Below are 22,543 nucleotides of genomic sequence, written 5' to 3' on the forward strand. Positions count from 1 at the left end.
TTGGGACACACCGGGTAGGTCTTCTGGCCTCTTGGGTCTTGCTTGATTCCTGGGGAAGGCCCTTTGGGACAGGAGCCATAGCGCTGTCCATCCAGCTTCCTTCCCTGCAGGCGTCTGGTGATCTTGTTGAGATTCCTGAGAGGGCCGGGGGCTGTGGCCAAGGGAGTCCCTGCAAGAGGGAAGATGGTGGTCCTGGCAAATGGTTGAGCTGCTTGAAAATGGGAGCAGGCTTGGTCACCCCTTAGCCCAATTCTTACGTCGTGCCAAGCCTTTGTGGAGTCACCCAAGGAAAGGAGCCTTGTGATGGCTCCATGCAGCATGTGGGCCGGCCCTTTGACGTGCAGATCCTCCACCTGCTGCAGCCGATGCACCAGCTGAGGCCCCCGTTATTTGCTGCACTAGCGGCCATTGGCTTCGTTCCTCTCAGCTGGGATCGTCCTCCAGAACTTGGGCGCAGAGGAGAGTCACTGCTATCCCTTTCAGAGATCCAGAGGGGAAAAAGGGCATCTGATCCCCAAATCCCCTGCCCTTCACCCGAGATTCCTCTTGGCAAAGCCTGACCCTTTTCTGGAAGAAACTGACTGCTGTGTGGTTCCCCGAACAGGCAGGTGTGTTTGTTCCTGAAAAGGGGTGCCAACCAGCACGCCAAGGATGAGGACGGGAAGGACCCTTTGAGCGTCGCCGTAGAAGCAGCCAATGCTGACATTGTGACCCTGTGAGGACAGGATTCCTGTTCCCTGGGCAGGGGGGACGGGGGCCCAGCGCACGGCCTGAACTCCGCTCGGGGTAGCCAGCCCTGCCCTGATCAGAGCAGCTGCTGCCCTTTTGTGAGGAGCAGCAAGACAGGGGTCTGTCCAGGGCTGGGCAGGGCACCGGGCCACATGCTGTGATCCCTGGAGCCGACTGTCGGGAATTCTGGGCCGAGGGAGGAGGAGTGAGTGTCCTTTCTCCTTCTGTGCAGGTTGCGCTTAGCCAGGATGAACGAAGAGATGCGGGAGTCGGAAGGCCTCTACGGCCAGCCAGGTCTGCCTGCAGAGAGCCCTGCGGAGATGCAGCATGGGAGGGGCATTCGGGAGTCTCTCCGCAGGCAGCTAGATGAGGCGTAGTGTTTTCAGGGCTCAGGAGGACCCTCCGGATGACAGCTGGGGTCGGGGGCTTCCTGATCAGTGGGAGATGCTCCAGGCTGCTTTCCGTGATCCTGGTTCCCAAGCCAGACCGGGGACACCAGGCCCCTGGCCCCCAGCAAGCCTCGATTTCTGGTTGACACAAAGTTGGAGGGGGGGCACAGGGAGCAAGACCGGCTCCCGTGGGCCATCTGTCCCCCCCCCCACCAGTTGGCTGAACTCGCCCTCGGGCTCCCAAGAGCCCCACCCCTGGCCTGGCTCTGCAGCCAGCACCGCCACAGCAGACTTCCTGGGCTGTGGGGCACGGGGCCCACTCCCACTTCTGTGCTGAGCTGCTCACTTCCAGCCCTCAGAAGGGCCTGCTGGAAGGAATGCTGCGTCGTGCTCCCCCCAGCCCCAGTTCCCATGCTTGTGGGAGGGGGCAGGGGGGGCTTCCTCTCAGCCAGGGGAAAGCAGGGGATTCGCTCCTGTTCTTTGAACAGCCCCCCTGGATTAGAACCCTTTCCCCTCCCTGGCATCCTCCGCTGGGTGGCACTCTTGCAGCCTATCCTGCCAGGAGGGGTGGTTGGCTAGCGGGGTCCTAGCTCACAGCCACCCTGAAAAATAGGCTGGGGATTCCCACCTGCCTTCCCTGGAATGGGCCTGCTGCTGGAGCCATCAGGCCACGGCTTCCTGAGCAGCCTTCCTGCTGGCTGGCAAGGAGCAGCTTCAAGGAGGGAGCAGTCTTCTGGCCTGAAGGTCAAGCGGCAGAGTGGGGAGGCGCCCTGGAAGGCACTGCCCTGCCTGTGGACCCCATGTGTCTTGCTTGGCATGCTCATGCCCCAGTTGAGGGGATAGAGTGTCGTGGGCTGGGTCTGCCACAACCTCTTCCCTTGGCGCCTGGGCAGCACCTTGCTGGGCAGAGTCTTAGAGTTGGGAGGGCCCTGGAGGCTCGGCCCTGCTGGGAGCTGCGAACATCCAAACTCCCAGACAGAGGGGCTGCCAGCTCGCACCTGGATAGGAGGGAGTCCCCTGGCCAGCCATCAGGGCCACCGTCCAGCTGCACCTCTCTCTCCCCCCTCCACCATCCTGTCCCTGCCACCCGGTGGTCTTCTGGGGACTGTGCCACCTCTTCTGGAACCCAGCAGCAGGGCCAGGCGCGGCTCCCCTCCTCCTCATCCTCTTCTCCTCTTCCCAACTCTGGGCTTTCCTCCATGTGGCTCTCCCCCCAGGTGGAGTCTGCTGTGGGGTGCGAGCTGCTTTCCCAGCCCCCATTGGCTGCTCAGGGTGAGAGAGGCCACTCTTTGTGAAGCGACAGCATGCCTTGCTTCCGTGCCACGGGACCCAATCCCGGCTCCCCGCAGAGATTTGGCATTGCCAACCCCACTTTCTCCCCGCTGCTTTGGGGTGTGTGAAGGAGGGAGCACCCTGAATTCAAAGAGGGCCCAGCAGCCCTGCCAGGAGAAAGGCCACACTCTTCAGTGGGAGCATTTGAAAATGTCAGTCAGTGGTGGGCGTGGGGTGATCCACAGCTCTCAGGCCACAACCCATGGGAAGCTACCTCTCGCTTTGTGGTGGTGGCTGCTCCTGTTCTGCACACAGGCTGGGATTTGCCAGAGTGGGTGTCTAATCTCCAGCCCTGCAGTGTGGGTGCTGCAGCACCCAGCATCCCAGATGGGAAAATGCAGGGTTCCTGCTGAGGCCATGCGGCAAGTGCAGAATTGCCTGGAATGGAGAGTCAGCTGTGGGGGCTGCAGAAACCTCCCCAGTGGCCTGGATGGGAAGGGGGCTGCATGGGGCACAGCTGTGTGGCTGGACAGACCAGCTCCCAGGGCAGGCTGGCTGGGACCCTTCACGGGAGGAGGAGGCCTCTCTCCAGTGTCACGTGTCCCCTTCTTTCGCAGGAGATGAAACTTACCAGGACATATTTCGGGACTTCTCCCAGATGGCGTCCAATAACCCAGAAAAGTTGAATCGTTTCCAGCCACCTGATACGCAGGAGCCTTGAAAGGTCCTAGAGCGGGAAAGAATAAGACCTCGGCCCCCCATGTACCCCATCCCCCCTTTTTATACATAAATCTGCTTTAACTGCATGCCTGTACTTGCTTTGCGGTTGGGCCAGCCAGAGGAGCGCAAGCAACACGATCGGGGTGGGATGGGGGTGGGAGCCCTTCAGAGGCTGCTCCCCAGAGACCGATCTATAAGCAACTGGGGGAGGGTGGCTAAAGGGGGGGGCGAGCGAGTCTCTATGAGAAAGGGGGGCAGCAGCTTTCCTAGCAAGTCCTGCCACTTCAGGTCCTTGCCACAGGACATGCCCAGTGTCCTAGAGTTGGAAGGGACACTTGGGGTTGTCTAGTCCAACTCCCTGCTCAAGCAGGGCCCACTAGTGCATCTCTGACAAACGGCCATCCAGCAGAGAGAGAGAGCACTTCGCAGGGCGGCCTGATCCTCCTTCCTTGTGGCTTCAACCCCTTGGTTCTGGTCCCGCCCTCTGGGGCGAGAGAGGGCCAGTCCTCTGCCTCTTCTGGTTGTCAGCCCTTCCGGGGTATGAAAGTAGCTTCAAATCGATCCTCTTGTCTGCCACTGTGGCCTCCTGCAGCAACTTCTTCCTACCTCAAGCCCGGGGCTTCTGGCAGATGCACAGAGCTGCCAAATCTTTCAGAGCAGATGGGCCTGACAGGACCGCAACTAGGGTCTGTGTCACCCAGGGCAAACATGGATTCCGTGCCCATTTTGGTGCCCCCCTCAACGCTCACTTTGGCACCCCACCAGCACGGCGCCTGGGGCACATGCCCTGGTTGTCCCCCCTGGTTGCAGCTCTGGGACCTGATGAAGATGTGGGGGCTCCAGGAGTCTGGAAAGGAACAGCTTCCCTGTGTAGAAGGGGGGTGGGTGAAGCCCTGGGGCACTTCTCCCCATGAGGGTGAGATGCAGCCCAGGCCTTTGCGCCCGCTGGAACTCCCCAGGCTGGCTGTGTACCCCATCAGCAGGTCTCAGGGAGGCATGTGGTCTGCAGCCTGCTGGGCTTGGAGCTATCCCCCAGGCCGCCCGCTGCCTGTAGGGGTTTCTCTGCCGCGTCCTCCCTCCTGAAGGCAGTTCAGGAGGCTGGGCTGGGAGGCGCTGGATTGACAAGGCGTCCGCCTGCCTTCCCCGGTCGCCGGAGGGTGCGCAGCCGGCCCCGCAGGGAACCGTCGCTCCTCGGAGACAAGGCAGGCTGCCGAGAAGACGTTTTGCGCCCCTGGAGAGGCGGGAGTGGGACCGGAAAGCAGGCTCACGCGGCCCACTTGGGACTTGATGCGTTACCAACTGGGGGGAAGATGATCAAGATGGTTCCGTGTTTAAATCTTGCGTTCCGTTGTAAAATTATTCTATTAACTTTTAGTCATTATCTGTTACTGTACTGGGTTATCGTCCTTCTCTTCTGTTGGAGCTTAAAAGCAGTAAATGTAAAAGAGGGCAGGGTAGAGAGGGCGGCAGCGGATCGTCTCCAGTCTGCTCTGGGCGCGGTCTGGCGGCGGCAGGGGAGAGGTTGCCCGCCCGCCCTGGATGATGGGTCTTCCCAGCCCGGACTTCGTGGGCTCTCCCGTCCCTGCCCCCAGCCGGGAGCCCTTATTGGGCGACCGGGCCCGCAAACCCGCGTTCACAACAGCGTCCGGTCCGGCCAGCGGATCCCGCCCGCTCCCTTCTTGCAGCTACGGCGAGGGAGCCCGGCGGAGCGATCGAAGGACTGCCGGGCCCGGGGGCTCCGCCGCCCGGCCTTCCCCAATTCGCGAGAGGTGGGTGGGGCTCGGCTGGCCCCGCCTCCGCCGGGCCGGGGGAGGCGGGCGCTGCTGCTGCTGCTGCTGCTGCTGCTGGCGGCGGCCATGGCACGTCGTCTGGCGGCGGCGGTGGTGCGCCCTCAGCCGTGCGCCCTGGCGGCGGCGGCGGCGATGGCCCTGGCGTGCGCCCTCTACTACACGGGCTCGGGCTCGGGTGCGGGGGAGCCCGCCTCGCCCCCGCCGCCCCCCGGGCCGGGGGCGGAAAGCAAGGCCAAGGCGGGCGAGGAGCTGCTGCGGCAAGCGCCGGAGGGCGAGGCGGAGCTGCACATGCTGGTGGTGCTGGCCAAGGCGGAGCGCAACGAGGCTCTGCGGGCCAAGGCGGCGGCGGCGCTGCGCTCGCTGGTGCGCTTCGGCAAGCTGGGCCCGCAGCAGGCGCTCGCTCTCCACCTGCTCTGCGACGCGCCCAGCCGGGCCCCGGCCAAGCTGCTCTTCCACGACGCGCTCCGCCGCGCCGCCTTCAGGTACAAGGTGAGCGGGCGAGAGGCGAGCGGGGGCCGCGGGAACCGGCCTGGCACCGGCGGCCGAGCGCGCCCCCCACCCGGCCGGCCCTGTGGCGGCACCGCGAGCGCAGGGGGGAACTCCTCCTCCTGCCCTGCCCCCGGGCGAGGGGATCCTCGAGGCGTCTGGAGGGTCCACTGGCTAAAGCGAAGTGCCTTTCCTTCCCCTCCGCCCCCGGGTGTTTCTGGCCCCCTCCAGAGGCAGCGCCGGCTGGGTTCGCCCTGGTTCCGAAGAGCGAAAGGGAGGCGCCTCGCAACCTCCCTGGCTTCGACTCGCTAGCCCGTCGTCTCCTCTGGGGCCGCGTCCCTGACCCGGGCTCGCTCTGAACTGTGGCTCCGCCACTCAGGGGACGGTCTCAGAGCGGCGTCTCTGGGGAGCTGGCCTCCGGCCCGGCTCCTTTTCTGGGGACCGCCCCCGGCCCGGTTTTGTCCCCGCTCCCGCGATATGAAGCCGTGTGGGGTGGTTCTGGGGGTGGGGGTTGGGCTGGGTGAGCACAGGCAAGCCCTGCCCCTCTACCACGGGCCCCTTGTCCGCCCAGGAGGGCTGAGTGCTGCGGTCCGCAGATGAGAGCTGGTCAACTGTCCGCGAACCCGAACAAAGACCAGGCTAGTCCCCGGTCTTGGAGGGGCGGGGGGAGGGGGGGTTGCCTGCCTCGAGCGGAGCTGCAGGCCTTCCGAAGAACAGGAGCCCACCCTGGGACGCTGCTGGGCCAAGCACACTTTTTCCCTGGCGGGGAATAGTTTAGCCACGGTTTGGTTTGCAGAACTTTGTGTTCACGTTTGGTCTACAGTAATACCCTCTTGGCTTGGCCCAGAAGCTGCCCCTGGCCAGGGGTGTCCTGCTATGGTCAGTTAGCAGCTTAGCTCAGCTCACGGTTCGACTTTGGTGGGGGGGGGGGCTGGGGGGCTTGGGACCAGAAGTACTGAGGAGCAGTGCTGCACGTCCTGGGCACAACGGAGGGCCACCTGGGATGCCAGGCCTCCCTCCCTCTGCAATTCACATCATGTGAAGATTAACCGCAGCAGCCAAGGCTTCCCTCCAGACAGAGGGCAAACGTTTTGGTTTTTTTTTTTAGTTTTACTTCCTCTTTAGCTATTTCTTCCCCTTTCAGTCTGCTGCTGCTTGTATTCTAACTGAGGCGAGCCACTTTGAAACGTGTAACACTGGCAGCGCTGCAAAAATTGAAGCCCCGCCGTGGCTGTGAACCGTTCCTTTGGGGGCCTTGCCTTCTCTCGCCCCGTTGGGGGGAGCAGCCCGCAGCCCCCCCACCCTGACAGTCACTCTTCCCTGCAGGTGGTCTTCCATGACGTGGAAGTGCTGGCCCAGAGGCTGCTTCCCACCGTGGAGGCAATGCAGAAGCTTTTCAGCGCAGGGGCCGGCAGCTACTACAGCGACTCTATTTTCTTCCTCTCTGTTGCCATGCACCACATCATGCCCAAAGGTGAGTGGGGGGGGGGGGCTCAGTGCCCATCGTCTGCCTGCAGCATTCCTTGGCCAGTGCAGAGAGGGTCGCTGCCTTTGGGCTCCTTCATAGGAGGAGAGCTGTGGTAATCTGCGGTAGTCCAAAATCGGGAGGAGTCCAGGGGCACCTTTTTGAACTAACAAATTGTAAAGCTTAAGCTCCTAGGTCTAGATCTCCCACCTGAGTCTTTATCTCCCCAAAGCTGAGCTTCGTCACCGAGTGAAAGGTGGAGCTGCTGCATCCTTGGCAGAGAGCGGCTTCCCGGATCAGCAGTCCCCCTGACCCTGTTGCGGTCCTAGAATGAGGAGTGGGCTTCCGGCCCCCTGCTTCACTGGCATGCAGGGCTTTCTGGGGGGTCCTGGCCAAGAGCCGACAGCACAGTGAAGTGCGGATGTGCCCGTCCCTGCGCTGGGGTTGGCCCCTGGGGAGGGAGGCAGCATTACTTGGGAGTTTGACGCCCTGTTAGCCATTGAAGGGCCTCTTTGTTGCTCTTCTGGGCATTGCACAAGGGCTGGTAAAGCCTTGAAAGGCAGGGGAAAAGCCCCAGCACTGGGCTTGCTCCACCCCACCCTTTTCAGAGGCAGGAGAAGGAAAACGGGAGAACAAGGCAGGCGCCAGGCCAGTCTCCAAAAGGGTTGAATGCCGGTAGTCAGGCTTCAGACCAATCCAGCGGGTGGAGGCTATGCCAAGAGGAGGGTAAGGAAGAGCAGAATCTCTAGCCCATCAGGGCAGAGCAGAGGGCATCCAGCAGCCAGCAACCGCCTTTGCCCCTCTCTCCCTTCCTCCCTCCCTCCCATTCTCAGTCTAAGCCCAGATGAGCCTACTGCCTGGGATAGGAGAATGTTGTGTAGAACTGGAGACCAGCACACAATTCCATAGAAGCACAGGCTGGTCTGTTATGGTACTGGAGGCAAAAGAACAAGCCTAAACAGGGTGGGGATGCACCGCCCCTTTATACAGACCCTCCTTTATCCACTGCAAATGATTTTGTTGTTGTTTATTTGTTCAGTCGCTTCCGACTCTTCGTGACTTCATGGACCAGCCCACACCAGAGCTTCCTGTCGGTCATCACCACCCCCAGCTCCTCCAAGGTCGAGTCTGTCACCTCTAGAATGTCATCTATCCATCTTGCCCTTGGTCGGCCCCTCTTCCTTTTGCCTTCCACTCTCCCTAGCATCAGCATCTTCTCCAGGGTGTCCTGTCTTCTCATTATGTGGCCAAAGTATTTCAGTTTTGCCTTTAATATCATTCCCTCAAGTGAGCAGTCTGGCTTTATTTCCTGGAGTAGGGACTGGTTTGATCTTCTTGCAGTCCAAGGTACTCTCAGAATTTTCCTCCAACACCACAGTTCAAAAGCATCTATCTTCCTTCTCTCAGCCTTCCTTATGGTCCAGCTCTCGCAGCCATAGGTTACTACGGGGAACACCATTGCTTTGACTATGCGGACCTTTGTTGTCAGTGTGATGTCTCTGCTCTTAACTATTTTATCGAGATTTGTCATTGCTCTTCTCCCAAGGATTAAGCGTCTTCTGATTTCCTGAGTGCAGTCAGCATCTGCAGTAATCTTCACACCTAGAAATACAAAGTCTGTCACTCCTACATTTTCTTCCTCTATTTGCCAGTTATCAATCAAGTTGGTTGCCATAATCTTGTTTTTTTTGAGGTTTAGCTGCAAGCCAGCTTTTGCACTTTCTTCTTTCACCTTCATCATAAGGCTCCTCAGTTCTTCTTCGTTTTCAGCCATCAAAGTGGTATCATCTGCATATCTGAGATTGTTAATGTTTCTTCCAGCGATTTAACCCCAGCCTTGGATTCATCCAGCCCAGCACGTCGCATGATGTGTTCTGCATACAAGTTGAATAGGTAGGGTGAGAGTATACAATCCTGCCGCACTCCTTTCCCAATCTTAAACCAGTCCGTTGTTCCGTGGTCTGCAAATGATAGTACACATTTATTCAGCATCACGTTTAATTGATTGGAAGGTGTTTGAACAAGGACAGAACAGTGGGGCAATGGGTGCATGAATACCATGGCTCCTTGAGTTGAACAAGGGGGTCTAAGATTGTGTCTGTTGTTGTGATGCTGTTCTCTAAGTGTTGTCAAGTGTCCTTATTTCCCAGCACTCTTACCATCCTCCTGTACCTGAATCCGCATCCTTTTCTCTTAAGTGTTTGATGGCGGAGCTGACCGTTCATTTTCCCTGGGAAAATGCATTTGGGGAGGGGAATAATTCACCTGCCTGACCTAACACCATGTTTCCTACCTCACCAGTCCTTCCTCCAGGTGGAGGGTAGCTGGGACAGGGGTGGTTGGATGAAGGACTACGGATCCTGTCTTGCCCCCTTCAGGCCACACCTTGGCATATGGGACATTTAGGATTGGTGAAGGTCCAGATCCATAGCGTTTCCTCTTTCCACAGAGCTTTGGCTTCAGCTCAGGCTTTTCTGGGGTTCTGCAGGTGGGGAAAATAACTGCTGCCAAAGGGGCTGAAGCAGCCATGAGGCTTGGCTCCAGGCGGGACGGGCCTTTGGGTCTTGTCCCTCCAAGGAGCCTGAGGGCCTGCAGAGGAAAGGCGAGCCCCCTCCCCAGAAAGCCCAGGTGTCTGTTTGGATCCCAGATCCGTCAACCCAACGGACACTCCCAGCCATCCTTAGGTGGCCACTCCCAGAAGTCCTGGCCTGGCTGAGCTGCCATCCATTCGGACCCCTCCCTTCCTGACCCAGCTTGCTGGAGGGCCCTGCTGCTTAGCTGCTGGGGGCGCCAATTGCAGCAGAGGCCCCTGCCTTGCCAACCTGTCTCTGCTTTGCCCTTCCAGAGATTTCGCGGATCATACAAGTGGACCTGGATGTGGAGTACCGGGCCAATATCCGGGAACTGTTTCAGGAATTTGACAATTTCCCTGAAGGAGCCGTTATCGGCATTGCCCGAGAAATGCAGCCAGTCTATCGGTAAGTAGTGATGCCCGATGCTGTGCAGCTCCCTCGGCCCCTCCCTGTTGGGCCACCGGGAGAGAAGAGCGTGCTGGGCCCAGCCAGCCATGGTGCTGAGCAAGCTCCTTGGGTGCTGGATGCTGGACGAAGCCCACTGGGCAGGAGGCCCTGTGGTCACATGGTGCAGTCAAAGGGTGTGTGTGACAGCCACAGGTGGGGCTGTGGGAGGGCTTGCTTGGGCGTGGGTGGAGGCACGGGATCATTGGGTGCTCCCCTGCCTGGACAACTCAAGGTCGCCTCGCAGCCCTGCAGGAAGGCTGGGTGAAGAGCCACCCCCTGCATGGCTTCAGGCCATGCAATGGCATGGGGAACAGGTGGCTGGACTATGAGGCTCTCCGGCTGCAGGTGGCTCTCGGGACATGGAAGGTCAGCTACCTAAGGGAAATCCAGGCAGTGTGGCAGCCCTGGCTTTCAATTGCTTGCCTTCCCAGGCTGAGCAAGGTCCTGCTGGGACCTTGAGGGAAAGCCTTTGCTGGCCCCGTTTCTCACAGAGGCGGATTTGTGCCCATCGTAATCACTGCATGCTCAAATGACCCATCACACCACCTGCAAGGCACGGCTGGGGCTGGGTGGGATGGAAGGGGGTGGGCAGCCAGAGAAAGAGCCTTGGTTCCTTGGCATCTTGGAAGGAAGGCCATTAAAGTCTCCTGGTCCTCATGGCAATATGTTATCTTTAGGGTCAGAGGCTCCATGCTGTTCTGTGCCCATTGCTGAGGGGCACAGGGATGGTGCTGCTTAAACCCATGAGAAAACTGGTGTTACTGTGAAGTGGACTTTTGGGGCTGACCCAAAGGCTCCCATGGGCCTCCTGTCTCTCTTCTTACTGGAGCTCCCCCAGACTGGGTTTGCCCTCGCTGTGGGCATGATACCATCTGCAGCCAGAAGGTGTTTGTCCCCTGGCAAGCTGTTGCATGAAGTTTTCCTACAGACCTGGGGAGAGATGTTGGATGGAATGGGCAAAACAAGGACGTGGCTTCACAAGTGGGCAGCTGGAGAAGGCCGGGCAGCAAGTCCGTCTCCAGGCGCCGGCCACTTCCTTGGCCTGTTGCACCCGAGGGCTCCAACCTCAGGAATGGCTCCTCCTGGCACCCTGATGTTTCTGCCTCCCCTCACCCACCCTCGGCTTTCATTTCTTTGCTGCCCAGGCCCAGGCCTAGGCAGTCATGTCCCTTCCTGGCCTCTTCCCCCCCAGGCACGTCCTCTGGCAGTATCGGCAGGAGCATCCCGGGACCAGGGTGGGAGAGCCGCCTCCTGATGGGCTGTCTGGGTTCAACAGTGGGGTGCTGCTGCTGGACCTGGAGGCCATGCGCCAGTCAGCGCTTTACAACCATCTGCTGGAACCGGCAGTGGTGCAGCGGCTGGCCAGCAAGTTCCACTTCAGGGGCCACCTGGGCGACCAGGACTTCTTCACCCTTGTGGGCATGGAGCACCCCGAGTTGTTCCACGTCTTGGACTGTACCTGGAACCGCCAGCTCTGTTCCTGGTGGCGCGACCACGGCTACGCCGATGTCTTCGAGCAGTACTTCCGGTGTGACGGCCACGTCCGGATCTACCACGGCAACTGCAACACGCCTATCCCGGCGGAGTAGCTGCTGCTCAGGGGGCGGGGGGGGCGCTGCACATCGGACTTGGGGGCAGCGGCAGGTGCACGCAAGGAGACCTGAGACCTGAGGCACGCAAGGAGACCTCGTGGCATCCCAGGAAACAGTCCAGCAGCCCAGGCCAGTCTGGCCAGGGTGCTGGGTGCCATTTCCTCCCTGGGAGGAAGCCCTCACCTGGAATTGCACTCAGTGTCTGGGCCTTGGCCTGGGGGGTGCGTTGGGCAGAAAGGCCCGTGCAGTCAGTGTCCCCTGCCTGTTGGTGGGACAGTCTTGGCCTGGGAAGGAGGCCGCTGGGCTTTGTGTTCAGGATGCATCTAGAGGAGAGGATCCAAGCCACCATCCCTTCTGATCGACGGATCTGTGCGCTCTGCTGGCATCAGGAGCCTCGATTCAGACTCTTGACAGCTGGCCCGGTCTGGGACTCCTGGCTGGAGCTGCCTCTGCAACAGGCTCTCCTTGGGCGGGTGGGTGGCTGGATGGGGCTCGCTGGCTAGCAGTGGCCTACTGACCTAGAAATCGCCCCCATAACCAAGAGGAGAAGGGGAGGGGGGGCATGGAGCACATGCCCCAGGCGGCTTCTCTCACTTCCCTAACCCTTCGCAATAAAATTTAAGGCGTGCCCATCCTCTGCCTGCGTCTGCTTCTTTGGCTGAGCCCAGGGAGTCAGTCGGGAGGGTAAGCACAACGGGAGCAGAGAGGGCGCCAGCCAAGGGTCACCCGCTGCTCGTGCTCGGACCATCTTTCCTGGTCTCAGAAGAGCTGGTAGAAGCTGCCCCAGGGGTCAGCAAAGGGGCCCTCAGGGCCATGGAACAGGCCAAGTGCTCCTTGTCCGGCCACTCTGCTCCTCTCATGGGCCAAGAAGACCACCCTCCCCAGGGATGATGCCCGCAGGCAGGACGAGGCAGGCTCCAGTGCGGGTGGTGGTTCTGCCCACAAATGGGCTGTTGTGCGTCCTTGGAATAAACTCCCCAGGAGCCACGCAGCCAACCGAGAGGGCGTCAAAAGGATGTCAGTGTAGCTCTGGTGAGGCATCTAAAGCCAACCTCCAGGTTTTGTGCAATGACGCCCATTTTGCCATTTGCACCCTCTTGTGGAGGCCCATGTAACAAGCCGTGAATCACGTTAAGGGTCCAAGGCCTCTCTGGACACAGGGAATCTGATAGAGAAGGTTGAAGCGACTCGGCTGTTGAAGGGGAGGAGTGGCAGCAGTGGGTCCAGCAAGGGCCAGTTTTGCCCCAGCTGTTCCTTGTGCCATCGGGTGATGAGACCTTCCTCCTCTTGGAGGCGGGCCATTTCCCATAGCTGCTGCTGTTTGGGCGGTACGCTGAAAGAGCCATGTTGGCAGACTTGACTTCTGGACCCACCACTGCTTGTTTAGAACCCGTGGCTCGGAGAGCCTCCATTGGTCAGCAGTCTGTAGTTGCAGGATCCCCCATTGCATGTATTTCCATTTTGAACAATTAACCTGTGGAAATTAGTGTGAGGGGGGTCTTTGTGGGACCCAGCACAGAAGTTCTCAGTGCCGAAAAGCTGGGAGGTTTTATCAAGGGTGGGGTGGTTTGAGCCTTGATGTGGCTGCACCGGAGGGGACCTGAGTTGGTGTGGATTTGATTTGTTGGTGGCTGGAGTTGGGGGCAGCTGAGTGCTTGCAGAAGCCAGCCTCCTCTCAGGGTGGCTCCTTCGCTGGGACTGTGGTGTCCCAGGCCCCAGCCACCCCATGCCAGTTTGCACACCTGCTTCCCACTTCCATTCCACCAAGCACCCTTGAGGAAGAGTCACACTGGGCGAAGGCCTCTGCTGGGGCAGGTCCCCTCTTTGCTCATCTCTGCCCAGAGGCCCGGAATCCAGCTGTTCTAGCCTGGGCCTCAGGCTGTTGCTTGGAAATACCAGGTCTGCCTGAAATATAGCTGTGACATCATGTGGAGGAACAAGTGGACCTGGCCTGCATCGCCGAAGCCTGGTTGGCAGTGATGAGGATGTGCCCTTGCAGTTTCAGCACAGCAGTGACTAAAAGCTCCAGGCTGAGGGGGAGGCGGTTTGGCAGGGCTTCTTTCCTGTGCCAGTGGGCAGTTCCAGTTGGGAATGGTCTAGCCACCGGTATTCCGGCATGGGGTACCCCAGGGCTCAGTCCTCCCCTTGATAAACATCCAAATGAAGCTACTAGGGTGTCATGAGCACTGATGGTGAGCAGGAGGGGGCCCCTATCCAGTGGGGAAAATGCATGCATAGTTTAGAGACTTTCAGCTGTCTTTCAAAGAAACCCAGAACAGACCTGCCTTGACTTTTGGGGTTTATCTGTCTGGGTTTTCCCACGCTTCTTCAGTTTGGTAGGATTTTCTGTCTTCAATAGCAGTAATAAAACACTAGAGACTTCTTCCTTGTCTCGGCATGGTTCTTGCTTAGTCAGGATGAGGGGAGTGTATTTGCTAGTTTGCTGTCTGGGGTGCCTGAACCAGGGATGCTGAGGCAGTCCTCACATACTTGGAGGCTAAAGGGGTCTAGAAGAGTGAAACAAGCTTAATCTTAAACCAGCAAGCCAGAAGTTGTCCAGAAACGTGGCGGTTCTGAGAGCTTTAGCTATGGGTGGGCTCTCTGGAAGAAGCTGGTCCACAGTTTACAAATCCTACCTGAACAGCAGAGGGAAGCCATAGCAAGGAGGGCCTTTGCCCAGCTGTGGCTGGTGGGCAAGCTGTGGCCTTACCTGCTTGGCTTTGGCAACGGTGACTCAGGCCTTTATCATGTTGTGTCAACCTCACAAGGGCTGTCTTTGAGAATGATTCGGAAGTTCCAGGTGGTACAAATGCTGTGGCTGCCAGTAGGCTTCTGGGCTGAAATAATGAGGTGAAGCCACAAGCCACTGGGGGATTCACACAGGTCCATTGTCCCCTGGCACTTCAGGAGTATAACCCACAAGCTCAGCTTCCTCGATGCCGCCCCCGGGGGGCCTAGCAGCAGGACCAGGGCACAAGGAGATGCCTGAGAGGGTGGATTGTTGGGCTGCTCTAGGTCAGAGACCGGCCAGCTGAAGCAGCCATTCCAAGGGTTTCTTCCAGATCAGCAGAAGAGGAAGTTGCCTTGGCTCCTCAGGGGTCACTTCTCCCCTTCTGAGCTCACCTCTCTTCTGGTCTACAGGGGGTTGCTAGGGTGGCCTGCTTCCTCAAATAGTTCTTTCTCAGAGCATCGGGGAAGCCACCAGCCTTTTGAACACTGGTGGACTTTAAAGTCGGGTGCCTTGGTTTACGGCGGAAGCTTTCACAGACTTGAGTCCAGGTAGGCTGATGCAGCATCCAGTGAAGCCCCCAAATACCAGCTGCAGGAAAATGATTTAATAGAAGAAGGTCTCCAGCTGTTTGCAAGCTCTTGAGAGGCCCTGGCTGGCCACTGTGAAAAACCCACTGGACAGACGGGCCTTGGCACAATCCACCAGGGTTGTCTTCTGAGGTTGGTGGAACCCTGCAACTTTAACCAGCAGCTTCCCTGGTCCTTCCCACCCAGCTACACTGGGGCAGGGTTGGGTGGTATGGATGGTGCCTGTGCTTCTGCAGCTGGTCTCCAAAGAACCCTTTCCCAAGAGAGTTTTGCAGTCCTGGAGCAATCAAGGGGGCACCGATTCTTCTCATCTGGCACTGTCTCTCTCCCTGACATGGCAGTGCCAGTCCTGCAGCTGCAGGAGGCCAATTGGGTTCAGCTGATGCAGATGCAAATTATTTTACTGCATGTCTGGGCTGTGAGTAAAGCAGCAGGAAATTAAATGGCTGGCAGCTGTGTCTCAGGAGAGCTTCTGACAACTCGACCAACTAGTTCTGCGTGCATGCACTGTTGCTTGTACATCCCCTCTCTGGCCTGGTTGGCTTTCCAGATCTTTCCAAAATCCACACCATTAGAACCTCTTCTTGGTTGGATCTGAGAAACATAGCAGGGAGGGCTGCTGGGCTGGCCACCTGCTGGTGGTCTGCTCCCTGACTGGAGAAGTCCTAAGCCTGCTTGAAGAAAAAGGATCACTGACCTTGCCCCACCCTGCCCAGCACGGTGGTTGCCCAGCCAGAGGATGAGAGGACTGGAGGCCCAGAGCATTAAGACTGGGCTCTGCTTTGGTGCCCAGTCAGATTCCAGGCTTCAAAAAATAAGAAAATGAGAATACCGTAGCCCTCAGCTGGTCCCCAAAAAGTAGGGAACATAAGTGTTTTATGATCTGCTCTTGGGCCTTTGCTGTTGATGTGGCTAGAAGGAAGTGGGAACCCCACGACCAGGCGGCATCTGTGTTCAGGGTCCAAGGGATCTGGGGTAGCTTTGATGAACACACGTGTGTTGATTTCAGGGTCATCACTTGCTCACTTTGGTTTATCTGCTGCTGTGTGAGCCAGTGCAGGGTGGTGGGGAGGGGACTGGACTGGACTGGACTAGGAGCAGAGCATCAGCCCTGCGAGGCACGCCGGGCAGGAAGCACACCCAGAAGTACTAGCTCCAACTTTATGGTAAGGTTACATCAACAGAATCTTGCCAGCTGAAAGGACATCCCCCACCCCCTTCACAGTCCAAAAAATGAGGGAGGGTCCCTCCTGAGATGCTTCCCACACCCCCATTCCTTCTGTGGACTCAGCTGCCATTTAGCCGACTGTTGCCTACTCTGCGGCTCTTCCACCTGTCTCCGAGGTCATTCCCTCAGACCATGATACAGGGAGACCAGAGTTTTCATCTTCCCTGAGGCATGGAAACCAGCTGGGTGACTTTGGACCAATCTCCCTCTCAGGCCTAGACTAGGAAGTTGAGCAACAGCCATTTATCAGTCCACACCAGACAGGAATGGTGGACCACGGTCCATTATCTTCAGTGAAGGGGACTTCATCCTGCAGCACCCTGGACTGAAATGATGATGATGATACACTCCACTCCCAGAGAGGCTTACAGCAAGCCAATACAAAATTAATTTAAACAATGAAAATAACAAGAACAATGAAAGAACAGCTAATAACAACCAGCCCAGTGCAGCTCTGCTTAGGGGCAATGTGGTTGTTGCTCTTCCCTGTATGGGCTCCAGAAGAGCCATACATCCATGGAAACATAATGGGGGGTGGGGGGGTCCACTGCTGGGGGAGACAGCAAGCCCCGTCTCCCTGATCTCAATGCGCAGGCATCTTTGACCTGGAGAAGGTGGTCTTGGAAATAACCAGGCTCTGAGCTACGAGGGCTTTAATGGTGACCACCAGCATCTTGAACTACACCAGGAAATGAACTGGCAGCCAGCGCAGTCTTGTAGTGTTGGCAGTGTGCCCAGTAAGCCCAGTGTGCCCTAACTGTCCAGGCCACTGCATGGTGCACCAGCTGATGCTTCCGAATGGTCTTCAAGGACAGCTCCATTCAGAGTGGATTGTGGTAGTGCATCCACAAGGTGGAGAAGGTATTAGTTTCTCCTAGGATCATGGTCCAATCAGGAGGGGAGCCGTGAGGAGGACAGTCCACCCCAGGGGCAATCAAGGCTTCCCTGTTTCTGGGAAGTAGCAAGTGGCCTGAGGCACTGCTCAGCCCGAGGGCCCATCTTTGACTCTTGCTGGCAGGGGAAATGGCGTCCTCCCTCCGTGATCCCAGGCAGCTGGGGTGCCCGCCTGTCATGAGTGCCGTTGAGCTAAAGTAATCAGCGCAATGGCACTCATGACAATGACAAGGAAATAGGTGAAGGGGTACAAGTTAAGTAGCCATCAACCCACAACGACTAACGGCTAACAAACAATAGATAAACGGATCACGGAGCCACCCAAGCCATCAGCAGCAATACCACGGGGATCGCCCAGCTGAAAGCAATCAGCAGAAGAATGAAAACCTGAGGATGGGCGATCCTAGAAACCCTCAACCAATGGCAGGGCAACGCATGGGACAAAGGGGGGTGACGTGACCGAGAGCGAGGGGGCGCTGACCGGCGCGGGGTATTTAAACCCCGCACCGGCGCGCTCCTGTCACTCTCAGCTTTTTCTAACAACGTTGTACCTATCCTGAAATAAACCAGAGCCTGCTTTGCAACCCAGTGTCTGAACGTTATTCAGAGGTAGGCAGCGCATGACATAAAGCTGAGAGTCATAAACTCAGCCTCGCCGAGCCCCACCGGACGACAACGAGCCGCGGGAGGAGTAGACGGCGAGAAGACCAGCAAGATGAGGCCGGAACGGCGCGGGCAAGGAGGGCGAGCCGCGCGGCAAGAGACAGAGGAGGACCGACCGAGGCCAGAGGCACCGCGGACTCCCGGAGCCATGGACGCCCGCCCCACCCGACCCGAGCCTCAGCTCCAACCCCAAGGGGAGATGGCGACGGAGGCAACCCGACCGCGGGAGGGAGCAGCACGACTTCCGAAACCAGCGGAGGACCCCGCGCCCCACATCGCACCCCAGCAACGGGCGTGGAGCGACAGCCCCACGGTGCTCGACACGGAGGAGGACGACGGAGACACCCATCAGACGGAGGAGGAAGCGGACCCGCGGCGGAGGGACGATGAACCCCCCCCCCCCGAGGACGCGCCAACGGAACCGGCCCCAGCGGCGGTGCGGGCTGTGGACGAGGAGGCACGAGCTGAACTCGCGGCCATGCGGGCTCAGCTGACGGAACTCCGGACCATGCTCCAGGCGCTTATGCCCCCCGCGCCACCCAATGACGTCCCCGCACAAGCCCACACCCCGAGCGAAGCACCGAACCCACACGAGCCAGCGGAAAGCCAGCAGACGGCACAGGCGGCCGACACCACATCCCGGGAAGCGAGAGGCGGGGCCGCGCAAAACGCCCGGGCCCCAAAGGACTTCCCCATCTTCTTCGATGGGACCCCCTCAAAACTCTCGTTTTTCGTCACCAACGCTAGGGAGTTCATGGGGAGGCACGGACACTCCTATGACTCCGAGGCCGACAAGATCGGCGCCGTGGCAATCAAACTCCAAGACAGGGCGGCGGACTGGTACGTCCAACTGTACGAGTCCAGCTCCCCCGCCCTCGCCACCTTCCCTGCTTTCATCAACGAGATGAAAAACTATTTCGAAGACCCCCTAGCCAAAGTACGGGCGAAAAGCGCACTCCAGAGACTTAAACAGGGCGCACGCACGGTCCCTGACTACGCCCTGGAGTTCAAAGCCCTCGCGGGAAAGGTCTGCGACTGGTCTGAGACCACCCTGCTGGAAATCTTCAAAAAGGGGCTCAACCGCGACGTTCTCCAATGGGCCCTCTACCGCGACGACCCAGAAACGTTACACGGGTGGATCCACCTCGCGGGGAAAGCCGAACACGCGCACCGCACCTTCCTTATGACAACCACGGAAGACACAAACTACGTCGGGAAAAAGGTACCCGCACCACACGGGGGGATGGCCGGCCCCATATACCCTAAAAAGAAGTTCAACCGGGAGCCCTGCGGGAGGTGTGGCAAATTAGGGCACAAGACGGCGGACTGCTTCGCCAACCGACCGCCGACCAGCGCGCCCAAGCCCGCCCCGAAAATTAGCCCCAAACCACCCAACCCGGGGCCGCCCCCTCACCGCCGAATGACCGTGGCCACAGCGACACCGGAAGAGGGCTGGGACGCTTACTGGGGAGAAGAGGACAATACCGACCCCGACCAGCCGGCGGGAAATGCTCCCCGCTTGCCCTGAAACGCGTGGCGAGGCAGGCGGCGGGACAGCAACGCGAACCACCTCAACGAAACGACAAAAGCTCCGTAATATTGGCAGCAATTCAACTCTCTGCCGGCAACGGAGCCACCACGGCCGCGGCACTAGTGGACTCGGGGTGCTCAAAAAACCTTATCCACCCCGACCTAGTCGCCAAACTCGAACTCCGCTGCTTCCCCCTCCCCACGCCGCTGGCATTCCACCAGCTGGACGGCTCCACAGCGGGGGGGAAACCAGCCACGCTACAAACCGAGCCGGTCACCCTGCAAATGGGCACTCACACCGAGCGCACATCGTTCGTAGTCACGCCCATCGGACGGCCCATTGCAGTCCTGGGGATGCCATGGCTCGCGAAAAACAACCCGCGGATCAACTGGGCGACCCGCACCTTCACATTCGGCGACGGCGAGTATCGAGCACCAGTACCAGCTGGCAAAAGCAACCCCACGGTAGGACGAGCGGAGGCGACCACACAAGACAACGCCGCTACCACTGCAGACCTACCGGAACAATACGCCGACTTCTCCGAGGTCTTCGGAGAAGCAGAGGCAGACCAACTACCCCCCCACCGCAAGACGGATTGCCGAATCGACCTACTGCCCGACGTCCCCCTACCTAGACCAAAGATCTATTCGATGACCCCGAAGGAGATGGCAACCCTCCGGGAGTTCATCGATAAAAACCTAGACAGGGGATTTATAGAGCCAGCATGCTCACCGGTCGGAGCCCCCGTCCTATTCCGGGAGAAGAAAGACGGGACCCTACGGCTCTGTACCGACTACCGGGGCCTAAACGCGGCTTCCCTGTCCAACAAATACCCCTTACCCCTGGTGAAGGACATGCTCGCCCACCTGTCCACGGGCAAAGTCTTTTCCAAATTGGACCTGCGCGAGGCGTACTATCGCATCCGAATCAGGGAGGGGGACGAATGGAAGACGGCGTTCAACTGCCCCCTAGGCGCTTTCCAGTACAAGGTACTGCCCTTCGGACTCGCGGGGGCCCCTGGGGTGTTCATGCAGCTCATCAATGAGGTACTGCATGAACATCTGTTTAAAGGGGTCCTGGTCTACATCGACGACGTCCTTATTTACACAAAAACATACGAGGAACACGTAACCTTAGTCAGGCAAGTCCTCGACAAGCTCAGAAGGGCGCAGCTCTATGCAAAGCCCACAAAGTGCGAGTTTCACAAAGACCGCCTAGACTATTTGGGGTATCGAATCTCCGGGGACGGCATCGAGATGGACCCCGCAAAAGTCGAAGCGGTACTAAACTGGGAGCGGCCCCGCAACAGACGGCAACTACAGAGCTTCCTGGGATTCGCGAATTTCTACAGGTCCTTCGCCCGGGGGTTCGCTGAGATAGCCCTACCCTTAACGGACCTCCTCAAAACCAAAGGGGTGGGGGACACCAGACGCGCCAAGAACCCAGGCACAGTGCTGAATTGGACTCCCGCGTGCCAGACCGCATTCGACAAGCTGAAAGCGCTGTTCACGACGGAGCCAATCCTCGCGCACCCGGACCCAGAACGGCCGTTCGTGGTCCAAGCCGACGCCTCAGACTTCTCCCTGGGAGCCATCCTCCTACAAAAAGACTCCACGGGGCTCCTGAAACCATGCGCCTACCTGTCAAGGAAGTTCTCCGAGACAGAGAGGCGATGGCACGTCTGGGAGAAAGAAGCCTTTGCGGTGAAATCGGCACTAGAAACATGGCGTCACCTACTCGAGGGAGCCACCCAACCATTCGAGGTCTGGACGGACCACCGGAACCTCGAGGCCCTACGAACGCCTAGACGCCTTAGCCCAAAACAGGTCCGATGGGCACAATTCTTCAGCCGCTTTGATTTCCAGTTGAAGTTCATGCCGGGCAAGAAGAACTTCCTGGCCGACGCCCTCTCCCGGCTGCCCCAAGACGAAGAGCCCGCCCCAGACACCATTGGGACGGTCCTATCCGCCTCGCAACTGGGGATGGCCGTGACCACCCGAAGCGGCGCACGGAGGCAGCTCGACGCTACGGCGCAGCCGACGGCGGGACAACCGGCGACGGAAAGAAGGCAACCGCAACTACCAGGGGGAATGCGCACGGACCTCGCCGCCGCCCTCAAAACCGACCCCTGGTTCCTGGCAAACCCCGACAAGGTAACGATGGCGCAAGACCTAGCATGGGGGGAAGGCAGAATCTACGTCCCGGACTCGCAACGCCAGGCGATCTTGCATAGGTCACACGACGCCAAGCAAGCGGGACACTTTGGGTTCCTCAAGACCCTACACCTAACACGGCGGCAATTCTGGTGGCCCGCGCTCAGGCGAGACGTAAAAACCTACGTGGCGTCCTGCCCAACGTGCGCTCGGGCCAAACGGGCACCAGGCAAACCCGCGGGGCTATTGCAACGGGTGGCAGAACCCTCCCGCCCATGGGAGGAAATCTCTATGGATTTTATAGTGGACCTCCCACCCAGCCAGAAGAAAACGGCCATTTGGGTGGTGAAGGACTACTTCTCAAAGCAGGCCCACTTCATCCCCTGCACGTCAGTCCCATCCTCACAACAACTAGCCAAACTCTTCCTCATCCACGTGTACAGGCTACACGGATGTCCCGCACGTGTGGTGACCGACAGGGGCACACAGTTCACCTCCAAATTCTGGCGGGCCTTCTTGAAGCTGACGGGGACCCAACAGGCCCTGTCTACGGCTTGGCATCCGCAGACGGACGGAGCCACTGAGGTTCTTAATGCCACCTTAGAGCAATTTATACGATCCTATACGAACTACCACCAGGACGACTGGGCTGAACTGCTCCCGTTCGCCGAAGTCGCATACAACAACGCCGTCCACACGAGCACGGGAAAAACCCCGTTCGAAGTAGTCTCGGGGCGCGACTTCGTCCCCATACCGGAGCTACCTCAACCCCCGGAACCCCAGGTGGACGCCAGCGACTGGGGACGGAAGATCGCGGAAGCATGGCCAGTAATCACGGCGGCGCTGAAGGAGGCACAGGCTGCTTACAAAGAGCAGGCCGACAAGCACCGGCGCCAACAACCGACGTTCCAGGCGGGGGACATGGCCTATCTCTCCACCAAGTTCCTAAAGTCAACCCAACCCTCGAAAAAACTGGGGCCTAAGTACATCGGGCCGTTCCGAGTCACGCAAATAGTGAACCCGGTAGCAATACGCCTGGACCTGCCACACAACCTCCGGAGGCTCCACCCGGTGTTCCACACCAGCCTCCTAAAACCGGCAACCACCTCCCGATGGCACCCAAGCACGCCTCAGCCCGCACCGCTTATGATCGACGGGCAACACCACTTCGAGATAAGGGACATCCTCGACTCACGCAAGCAACGAGGAACCCTACACTATCTGGTCAGGTGGAAACACTTCCCCCACCCGGAATGGGTGGCGGCGCACAACGTTAAAGCGCCTGACCTGACC

General features: G+C 59.0%; 1 protein-coding gene across 2 annotated transcripts; it reads left to right on the forward strand.

Annotated features, from left to right (window-relative positions):
- The first annotated feature begins 4,953 nt into the window (after positions 1 to 4,953).
- On the forward strand, positions 4,954 to 12,089 carry XXYLT1 (xyloside xylosyltransferase 1). Of its 2 annotated transcripts, none has more exons than XM_063306200.1 (4): positions 4,954 to 5,382; positions 6,713 to 6,860; positions 9,697 to 9,829; positions 11,064 to 12,089. In XM_063306200.1, exons 1-4 carry the CDS (start codon positions 4,967 to 4,969, stop codon positions 11,540 to 11,542), a joined length of 1,176 nt encoding a protein of 391 aa, XP_063162270.1. In that variant the 5' UTR covers positions 4,954 to 4,966; the 3' UTR covers positions 11,543 to 12,089. The 2 variants fall into 2 exon arrangements, with proteins under 2 accessions (XP_063162270.1, XP_063162271.1); XM_063306201.1 differs by having other exon boundaries at positions 4,954 to 5,389; positions 11,064 to 11,526.
- Positions 12,090 to 22,543: the final 10,454 nt, after the last annotated feature.

Source organism: Candoia aspera, chromosome 6, assembly GCF_035149785.1.
Source record: "Candoia aspera isolate rCanAsp1 chromosome 6, rCanAsp1.hap2, whole genome shotgun sequence".
NCBI classification, from domain to species: domain Eukaryota; kingdom Metazoa; phylum Chordata; class Lepidosauria; order Squamata; family Boidae; genus Candoia; species Candoia aspera.